The sequence below is a fragment of the Platichthys flesus genome, chromosome 24 (genome assembly GCF_949316205.1).
Source record: "Platichthys flesus chromosome 24, fPlaFle2.1, whole genome shotgun sequence".
Classification (NCBI taxonomy): Eukaryota; Metazoa; Chordata; class Actinopteri; order Pleuronectiformes; family Pleuronectidae; genus Platichthys; species Platichthys flesus.
Window position 1 is genome coordinate 725,309 of NC_084968.1, and position 10,780 is coordinate 736,088.

General features: G+C 40.5%; 1 protein-coding gene across 2 annotated transcripts; it reads left to right on the forward strand.

Annotated features, from left to right (window-relative positions):
- Positions 1–1,080: 1,080 nt before the first annotated feature.
- Positions 1,081–10,387, forward strand: snapc2 (small nuclear RNA activating complex, polypeptide 2). Of its 2 annotated transcripts, none has more exons than XM_062383656.1 (6): positions 1,081–1,459; positions 3,642–3,806; positions 4,076–4,214; positions 5,222–5,890; positions 7,373–7,461; positions 9,812–10,387. In XM_062383656.1, exons 1-6 carry the CDS (start codon positions 1,244–1,246, stop codon positions 10,103–10,105), a joined length of 1,572 nt encoding a protein of 523 aa, XP_062239640.1. In that variant the 5' UTR covers positions 1,081–1,243; the 3' UTR covers positions 10,106–10,387. The 2 variants fall into 2 exon arrangements, with proteins under 2 accessions (XP_062239640.1, XP_062239641.1); XM_062383657.1 differs by having other exon boundaries at positions 1,084–1,316.
- Positions 10,388–10,780: the final 393 nt, after the last annotated feature.

Sequence of the window (10,780 nt, forward strand, 5' to 3'; positions counted from 1 at the left end):
GGCAGGTGGTCGGGCGGGCGGAGGTTACCAAGGTCAGAACTTGATTGGGAGACAGGGGGGTGAAAGAGCAGGTCTAAGACTGGACCAGCTCTAACTACAATCTTTATCTAAAAGGAAGGTTTTAAGCCTAATCTTAATCGTACAGATGGTGTCTGCCTCCTGAGCTGAAAGTGGGAGATGATTCCAAAAGGAGAGGAGCTTGATAGCTGAAAGCTCTGGGTCCTACTCTACTTTTAGAGACTTTAGGGACGATTAAGCCTGAATTCTGGGAGCGGAGTGCTCTAGTGGGTTGATAAGGTTCTAACAGCTCTTTAAGATAAAAAGAGCTGTGATTGGCTCTAAACCCAGACTGAAAGTCTTCATATGTATTATTTTCCTGGAGAAACTCACACAGCTGATTGGCTACAACTTGTTCTAAGATTTTAGACAGGAAGGGGAGATTAGATATTGGTCTGTAATTTGCTAAAGCCTCTGGGTCTAGGATGGATTTTTTGAGAAGGGGTTTGATTACAGCTATTTTAAAGGACAGTGGTACATGTCCTGATGATAATGACAGATTGATTGTGTTCAGTAACGAACTATCAATTAGGGGCAGAATTTCTTTCTTCTAGTGTATAGAGCACTATACTCCATTAAATAGGGCAGGGGTTCCCAAACCTTTTAGCCTGCGACTCCCAAAATAACAGTGCCAGAGACTGGCTGTGTTATAAGTATGTTGTGCACAGCCACGCACACACTCTATAAGGCCTATGTAATCACAGGCATTAATACAACACAAAAGAACAACAGCCCACAGCTATGTTATTATTTTATGGCAATTTAAGAAGTAGAGTATAACCAGAATACAGGGAAACTCCTGTTATAAACAGCAAGGCTGAGTGGGCATATGCTGTAAGTATAAAACAAATGCGCAGGTGATCTCTGTGTGAGCAGTGGACGAAGAAGAAGAAGAAGAAAAAAAAAAAAAAAAAAAAAAAGGCCTCCACTGGGGTAGGTGGCGGTACTTTCCAATATTGCTAGATGTCACCCGACATCAAACAAGAAGAAGATCGTTCCGGAAGTTGTATTGTTTATCCGGAAAACATGTGTTCTACCGTCAGTGATACGGTTTAATTTTCTGCACAAAAATCTGCAAGTAAGAGCCTTGAGAGGCACAGCGATCAAACCAACCGGAGCTCGGTGATCATCTTTCTGTTCGGCTTTTGTCAACTCAGCTTCGTTTGAATCGGCGACGTGAGCCAAGATGAAGCCGCCTCCTCGTACTCGAGTTAAACCAGGTCGCATCCGGACACCTGACGGGTCACCGCTGAACTCAGGTAGAGTGTCCCAAAACTGGAAGCGATTTGAGCGGAACAATCTTCTGAAGGCCCTGCAAACGCTTAGCGTGACGACTGAAGGCCAAGGTGACATCGATTATGCCGCCCTGAGGAAACAGGTGCCCACTCGGTCCGTCGCAGAGGTGCGTGAGACATTCTACTCTTCGGACCGATATAACTGTCAAAGTGCCACTTCCTTCTCTTGAAGTGTTATTATATATTTTTTTTTTTTGCCAAACAAACCAGGAATTCTTCCACGTGTTTTGCTCTGTCAAACCAACCATGCTTGAAGTGCACAACTAGTGTGTACTATTATTGCCTAGAGGGTGAAACTGGTTGTCACTGCAACATATTCATCACGACACACTTATCAACACTGTGCACTAACTGATACTTCAGGTTAGAAAGTACACACTTGATATGGGGAACTTGTCCTCAGACTTGTGTCTTTTCTCTATCTTTTAGTTGCATTTTAAACAAAACAGAAAAATGTCTATAGGGCTAACTGGTCAGCTTACTGTCCATAAAAGCACTTACAATCAATCATCAGAGCAAAATGAGAGACATGGAGAAATCATAATGTAACACTGTTTTTTAACTTTTTCTATTCCATGGATGTGTTACAACACTTCAGTTCTTTGTGAAATGTTCACCGTTCACATGGATCAAAACATTTTTTTGTTACATCTGGATATGTGCAGCTAATTGAATATGTGCAGTAGAGTAACTGCATCATACCTCTCGGCTAGGAGATCGATCGTTCTGCCTTCCTGGTATTAATACTACTATTGATACCAATACCGAGAGTACATTTCAGGATAATCTATATACTAATTCCATTGTCTGTCTGTCTGTCTGTCTGTGGAACTGGAACCATTCATCTTATTGGCTTCATGCTGTGATTAATAGATACAGGAAACATTTTAACTTAAACTTTTAAATAGGTGATCAGCTCCCTTTAGCAGTGGGCTTGAAGCAGCGTTCCCTCAGTCTATGGACCGAGTTGAACATGTCTTCTTCTACGTCCTATGAAGGCGAACTTCCTTTAAGGTGAATGGGTTGTCACATTTTTTCAGTCTGTGAATTCATGATGTAATGACAAATATTAAATACAATTAATGATAAAAAGATACCACTGCCCATGAAACTATTTCCGAGAAAATATGAGACTTACAAAATTAATGACTTCTAATTACCACTGTTTGAATAATTAGTCATACTTATAATGAATGTTAATAGCTGACACAAACACCTTCACAGTAAACATACTGAAAGGTCAAATAATAAAAAGTAAAAGTAATACTAAGCAATAACACCAGTTCTTTCATCTGTTTAATTTGCTTTAGTTTAGGCTTCTTTAATCACACACTTAAATTCCACATAAATACATGTAACAATAATTATAAATAACTGGACACAGATTTTGGTTTCATACGGCATAATATATGAGCAGATTTTAACAATAGGGGAGGAATTTTTGGTTGCAATTTTTCTGCATTTGTTTCATCCTTTTATTTTTTTGGGAGAATTACTGACGTTTTCTTTGAGTTACTGGTTCCTGGTGGCTGCTGCTGGAATCGTCTAGCTAGCTAGTAATGGAAACTGAAATACTCAGGATAGCGGCTTTCTGATAAAATTTGCATTTGCTGGTTTCACAGCCTGAACATTATTGTAAAAAACTGTTGTAAGATCACCGGAGTTTAACAAATTGACCATGAGTTCAAACCATCTGTATAGCACATAGATTGAATAGATTCGGTGGAAATGCTGCTGTGAAAATGACACACAGTTCTGGCATTTGCCCCTTGATCCAGATTCACACCAAGATTTAATGGGCTCTCTCTTGATCAGTACTGGATCCTTCCACCAAATTTTGTGGAAATCCATCCTGTGGTTTTTGCATAATCCTGAAGATAGATGTAATGCTTAGTGCGCTTCTGTTTCAGCAATAATTATAAAGCTGCAACTTATTGATATATATCAATTTGTACAGAGGTTTTGACAAAATTGTATGATTCATAACTGTAATTGTGAAATGTCGTTATTGTAATATCTCTAGTGATTGTTACAAAGTAGCTTGGAAAAATGAAGGAGTGTGGTGAGTTTCCTTGTCAGTACATAAATCTTCTGGACTTTTTGTTTACATGAGCCTCAGTACAAACTCCAGAGGTATTTAGTTTACAACTATGTAAATAAAGGTAGTAAATCCTAGAATGAAACATTGTAGAGACAGTGAATGTCCTTCTACAGTCACAAACTGCTCTGTAAACAAAGCTATGTAAAGTACAGTATATAGAGGTGTTGACGGATCCTTTTCTCCTTCAGATCCACGCTGTTGTAGAGGGTCTTAAAGACAAAGTGATCTCCTCTGCGAGCTTCTACCTGAAAAACAAAGACGGGATGGTCAGAAAGCCCATCGAGATGTGGACACATATGGCTTTGGCTGTGACTGGAAGCCTCAACGATCCCATTTGTAGAGCTTTCTCTCAGGTATGGCAAGAAACACATATGACAGGTTAGATTATTACTGTTTTAGTTTCTGATAGACAGTGATTAAATTGTTAAATCCTAACAATGTATATTTGCCTTAAAGTTGTTGTGTCAAGAATGACAGCTGTTAGTAAATTATATCTAAGTTTGTTTTTGACAACTTTATTTTCCATGCTTTGAGAAATGAGCTGCCGTTGGATAAGAGAATGTGATGAGAAACAGTTTTGTAGACTCGCTGGCCCACTTTCTTGCTATCTGTGTGTTTTTAGATGCTGATAGTGTCATCCACTGAACCTCGTACTCTGAGGAACTGTGACCCTCCTCAGGACAACAGACTTGCCAAAGACGCAGGCAGGCGTCTGGGTTGCAGCATCCCACAGAGACGAATGCTTCGTTTGTCAAGCAAAGGTGTGGCCCCTCTGTCATTTCTAACTGAATTAATAGAGACTCAAGCCTGATCACGGCTACACATCACTGATTAAACTGATTTAATTGAAAGTGCTGAGGTCTCATAATAACAAAAAATAAATCCTGGAATTGAACTCGAGTGTGGATTTTGCCCTCATCGATTGGAATGGAAGCATTTCCTATAAATGCGATGTATTTTATATAGTGCTTTTCTAGTCTTGATGACCACTCAAAGCGCTTTACAGTACAGTTTTTACATTCACCCATTCACACACACTGCGATTAGATACAGTGCATCTAATCGCAGCACTTTGTTATTCTATGGGGGGGGGCATTCAGGGTTCAGCATCTTGCCCAAGGACACTTCGGCATGCAGATGGGTCAGACTGGGGATTGAACCGCCGATCTTCTGGTTGGATGACGACCACTAGAGTGGTCGTCCTGATGGTGGTATTCTTATGCAAAGCTAGCACTTGTATCAGAATATACACCTGAGTCAATTCTGTGTAGGGTGGCAGTGTTACTGGCATTGTTAAATGCTGTTCAGGGACTCGATTACGTATAATCTGCCCTCTGGCCCCACCGCCTGTTCAATTTTGTTTGTCAGTGGTGTTTTTTGAAGACAATTCACCAATCATCCAAGAGGCTACCTCAGTTAGAACTGAGGAGGTGTAGCCTCGTCGAGAAACAAACGCTAGTCCAGGTTTCTACATCCACATGTAAAACTTCTGAAGATACCATGACCGGGATGACTGAGAATCTTCAGACACATAAATGCATTACAGATATGCAGTGACCGTACACAAATATAGTGATTCATAACAAATCATGTGCAGCAGCAGATCTCGAAATTATATGATTTATCTATAGACATATTGACAATATATTATAAGTATAAGTATATATAGTATAAGTTAAAAGTTGGAGGATGTCCAAGAATTTTCTCTTTACCTTCCTTCATGTTACTGTGATATAATTACATCCTGTGTAAAACTGTGCCCCCTTAGGTAAGCGCCCTGGCACCAACACAGCCCATCCTTTTGTGGTATTCAAGACGCCAGCACCAACCATAGGTCGGGCCATGAGACTCCCAGTATCATCCAATGTGGTTAGATTGCCAAATAACAGAATCCCTCCACCCCAGCAACAGCCTTCAAACGCAGCTGGAACCCGACCTGCTGCCACCTCCCACCCCCCAGGTACAGCAGAGGAACTCGTGCCTCCTACAACTCCACAGCTTGTGTCACAGACTGTGATCCCAGTCACAACCTGTTCAAATACTACTTCAGAGGTGAAGTCTGTGAGTGTTGGCAGCCTTGTAGAGCAGCCTACACAGCAGCTGTCAAAGCAGAAACCCTCCACCATCTCTACTTTAAAGTCCCATTCTTCCAGTCCTGACATGCCCATCGCTTCGTCTGCCACCAGTCTCACCCCGCTCCCCAGTACTGCTCCATCCTCTGTGAAGTCTTCCAATTCAGCCACCTCCAACCACCCGGTGGCCCCACTCTCCACACCTGCTGCTGCGTTTCCTTCCAGGGTTGGTTGCGCCAGCAAATCTGCCACTAAAAAAACGATCCGGACCTTCGATGTCAACTCTTATGTGGACTTTGAGAGGATCTATCACTACATGAGCGCCCTGCACGAGACGGACGACAAGCGCCCTCTCACCCCCATGGGTGAGTTGGAGATCCATTGTTTATTTCAATGTTCACAGCATGTCACAGTTTTAAACAATGGCCACATTAAACAAGTAACATCCAATCTTTGAGTTCACCACATCGAAGTCATCTTAGGCGATGACGTTTTTTGGAGCCAGAGTAAATTGATCCCCATTAACGAGGTCCCGCCGATACACACGCACGAACAATAGGGAGTCAGTCTCAGCTGTCAATCATGATGTTCTATCTAGATTTCATGCCTCCGCGCCGGCGATAACTAGTGGCTTGAGGCATTATGTTTTTTGATTTTCTGTATGTATGTATGTTCATCTGTCCCATTCTTGTGAATGTAAGATCTCTGGAACACCTTGTGGAAGTTTCTTTAAACTTGGTAGAAACTAGAATTATCATACTATGGTTGTATGCCTCCGTTAAACAATGCAGATTCTATTTACATATATTTTCTTTCCAGATTCATATAAGGTCACTGTGACCTTTTACTTTTGACCACTGAAAGTGAATCAGTTTATCTTTGAATATAGAAATTTGAAAGCATGTTCTTGAGGTGTTCCTGACATTCACCAGGCAAAAAGTGTGTTTTTGTAAGGTCACAGTGACTGATTTTTAATCAGGTCATTCATGAGTGCACAGACACCCACACGCTGACACCGCTTTCAATTTATCGCTCACTGTCTCCCACAATATCATCACTGATCATCACATAGTCATCGTCACTTTTCTTCACTTGAGGCAAGTCTTTCTTCAGAGCTTCGCGCGCATTCATCAGCCCGTCCAGCTCGGTCTCTTCCCCTCTCTCTCTCGTTTGCTGACACATGCACAAACAGTGTGATCAGACACATGTGTAAAGTCAGACTGGGTAAAAACAACCGAATTTGTAACCCATGTATGGAGACCTTCATCTTTTCTTCCGTCTAAGTGAATGGTTTTACCAAATTTGAATACTAACAAATTAGATTTCATTGGTCAAAGGTAAAGGTCACCGTTACCTCATGTTATTGTGAATACAATAAATGTCTGGAACACCTGAAGGGAGGGAAACTGCACTGATTGGTGGAGGCATACAACCATAGGGTGGTAATTCATGTTATATAAAAATAAGCAGTTAAAAACTGAGCGCTGAGCAGAAAAAACTACCTAAATTTGTACCATCCTTGAGAAAATATTTATTATGATATGTATTTAGATGGAAGTGGAGCTGTCATGTTCTTTGTTCATTTATTTTCATTTTTGTATTTATATTAATAGATTGTTAGAATGAAAATATTACAAGCACAAGGCTAAATTATCAGACTGGCAAATGTATTTAAAAAAAAAAAACACCAATCTTAAGAAAGCCTTTACCATCCCAAGACATAAATAAATATGTAAACTAATAAAGATCAGATTTCCTTATTGGTAGGAATGCATAGAATTTTTTTTTTCCGTATTCAACTTATTAATTGTTTCTTATCAATTTATAACCTCGTCCTTCTCCTCCAGAGGGTGCTATCGTGTTGGACCTGTTGATGTCTCTTCCAGAGGAGCTTTCCCTGCTGCCCTGCACCAAACTGCACAAACATCTGATCCAGGTACAGCTTGTTACACTATAGTCAGTTGGATGCTGACAGACAATAGATTCATTTTAGTCTGCGTTTTATCTTTGGAACAAGGTTTGGCCATTATCTCTGCTGCATCTGTGAGCAAAGAACTACTGACCTCTGGTTAGGAAATGTATGTTAACACTAGTTAAGCTGCTCAGTAAATTTGTTTTCACGTTACCTGGTTTAAGTCAGAAGTTGTTTACCAAAAATAATTTGAAAGGCAAATGGAAACCAAAATAAAACTGTTCGGATTGGATTGATCATATAATTAGTTTCATTGGCCGTAATTCACTAAATATGCGCGCAACTGTTCTTACTCTCCGCAAAAATCTAAGCGCGTGCCAAAATTGTCACCGGAGTCATGACGCGCGTGCACAAGCCAATTTTATTCTTACCCCCCTGTGTATGTTTGTGATTCAGAGTAATTCTAAATCGACAGGCACGTGTCCGCTCTCTGTAATAAGCATACTTCCACGTCTTAATTTTGTCCATATAAAGATATCTATTTGTAATGAACTCAGCGAAGTGCTTGACAGAGAAGTTGAAGTGAGAAGAGAAAAATAGAATTTCACAGCAGAAACGATTGTTTCGGAGGTGGAAGCCACAAAAGTGACACTTCTCTTTACCGTGTCCTCCAGAGTAAAATAATTTAACCTGGGCTGCAATACCTGAGGCACTGCGTGCTGTGTCCTGCACACAGCACTATAGCTGTGGACCGCTGATTCAGGATCAGGACAGATGCACATTAAAGGTCCAGTCGTCCTGTGTCTCTGTTTCCTCCTGACTCCCCCTCTGGCCTGCTCTCCTTTTACACTTAATGAATAAACACCATCACTGATCGCACGTTATTAGGACACGTACAGGACTGATGTTTACTTTGTGTTTGTTTGATTCGCTATAGAGTTTATGAGACACATGTTCAACGTGGCGCTAGCAGTCAGGACATCAGGGTTAAAGTGAGCGGAACGATCCGGAGTCATGATCCGACATCATTGATTCATAATGAATACATGTGATTATCAGTTTGTGTGTGTGAAGAGGGACAGAGTTGAGCAGACACACATACTCCTGCACCTCCCACATCCTCTCCCAGTTGTGCCGGTTTCTTTGTGTGGAGCTGAGAGGTGATGAACAAAGGACTAAGCTTCCAGGGCCTCGAGTTTATATTATCTAGGATAGCCTTCATTTGGGCTTACAAATGGTCTGAGGAAGTTCTAAATTAGTTTGAATAAAAACATATAATGATGAATCCCAGATTTGTGTGTCAAACTCTCGGTCTAAGCACAGACTTGTACGCACACACTGTTTGTGATTGAGGCCCATTGAGAAGTTTTTTACATTTCACATTCATACTGACTGGCCTTTAGAGGTCAGGGCACCCCTACAGACTGTATTGTTCCAGAGTGAAAATACAGCATATCATGTTATGCAACCATTTTAACTCCATAATACGAAGATGTTAGCAAATTTTGCTGAAAACCTAGGAACCTCAAGATTGTTTTACTTTCTCATAAATTAGTTATTTCTACTTGCAGTTCTACTGTTAGTATTTTTAAGAGTTGACTGAATAGCTTTTATCAACATGCAAAACCAAGTTTTAGCAAGCCCCAACATTGATATTGGACTTGACAGTTTAAAAGTAATTTTTTATATTTTTTTTCATTATAGAACTGTGGTGGGTAAAATTTGAACATGGCGAGCTACAACACAAGATAATTGTCGTTAAACACTGGGTCTATAATATGTCCTTAATGTGTCTGGGGTGTTTTCACACTTGTCCAGCTGTTAATGAATCACCTGAGACAGATTGTAGTGCCAGGTGTGAACAGGTAACTGAAGCTTAATCGTCTTTAAATGACACATAACCAAAATCTTAAACTTGTTAAACAAGCAGTGGAAGCAGAACCAAGACCTCACAGATTCTTACAAATTAAGTTAAAGAACACGAACCAGAACCCTGTGACAATACAAAAGGACCCAGAACCAGACATGATTAGACTGAATATAATTTGATCTAAGCCCGGGGGGGGAACCTTTGAAGACATGTAAATTCTTGTAAAATAATTGATTAGCACAAACACCCACCTTAATTATCAACTATCAACAATTAACAAACCCTTAAGTCCAGGTTACAATATACCATAGTAATTACTGAGATCACTGTACAATTCTGTGCTAGTATCACTAGCAGGCAAGTTTCAGTAGTCAAGCATTCCCAGAAGCAGTACCAGTCCAAACCTAGTTTGTATCGAGCATGCAAAGATATTTGTACAAACTATTTGCTTATTTATTTATATATATATTTGCATTAACCTTGAACGTCATCCTCCTGTCTCAGATGTACCAACGTCTATCATCCCCTGCTATCTCCATGGAAGGCGGAGAACTGTTTAAAGACCCACAGGATGGACTCGCTGCTCAGACAGGTGGTCAAGACATGCCAGCCTGTCAGCAGAACACTGCTCAGCCCTTTCACAGCAGTGGAGTCCAGGACAGTGAAGAGCCAGAGGCGGCTGAGAGCCAATCATCAGGAACCAAAAACTCCTCCATCCAACCAGGGAAGGACAATGAGATGGGATTCCCCCCCCTCAATCCTTTTTCGGTGCCACTGCAACTTTTGATGCGTAGATAGGTTGCATTGAAAATGTATGAATCAAATCACAGCGTGTTGCTACCCCCAGGAGTCGTCTCATCGTAACATGATTTTCTCGTTTTGATAATACTCTCAATATTTTACCATGATTGTGTAATACTAACATATTTTGTTTTAGAATGTGTTCTTCATGGTAGTATTAGATATTTATGTTTCAACAACAAATAAAGAAATTAAGTATTTAATGTGAATAACAAAGAATGAAAATTTTAGAATTTATTTTTTATAAAAGATTCTTAAACCGCTTTCTTAAAGGACTTATCAAGAGTGTTGGTTATTGGAAAAAGGTCAGTTTAAACCAATATTAACAACATTCCTGAGAAAATGGCGTGCAGGCAGGCATATTGTTAAAGGATAGTTGTAATCGCTGGACTCTGGGGAAGAAGTCAGGGCAGTAACATGTATTGATTAGATGTTAATATGATTAAGAGAAGGAGAGAGACGTTCCCTGTGTAATATATCCCCTGATAATCTAGGCCTAAAGAAGCAGACCTGAGCCAGCCCTAACCATAAGCTTTATCAAAAAGGAAGGTCTTAAGCCGACTACAGAGGGTGTCTGCTTCCCAAACTGAAGCTTGGAGATGAGTCCAAAGGAGAAGTAGATAGCCGAAGGCTCTGACTCCCATTCTACATTGGAGACTTTATAGGGATGAC

Bases quoted from the DNA above. Each gene is read 5' to 3' on its own strand.
- snapc2 (XM_062383656.1), top strand. From the start codon at position 1,244: ATGAAGCCGCCTCCTCGTACTCGAGTTAAACCAGGTCGCATCCGGACA. The intron at 3,807-4,075 runs GTATGGCAAGAA...GTGTGTTTTTAG, and splicing joins TTTGTAGAGCTTTCTCTCAG to ATGCTGATAGTGTCATCCAC. The intron at 4,215-5,221 runs GTGTGGCCCCTC...GTGCCCCCTTAG, and splicing joins GCTTCGTTTGTCAAGCAAAG to GTAAGCGCCCTGGCACCAAC.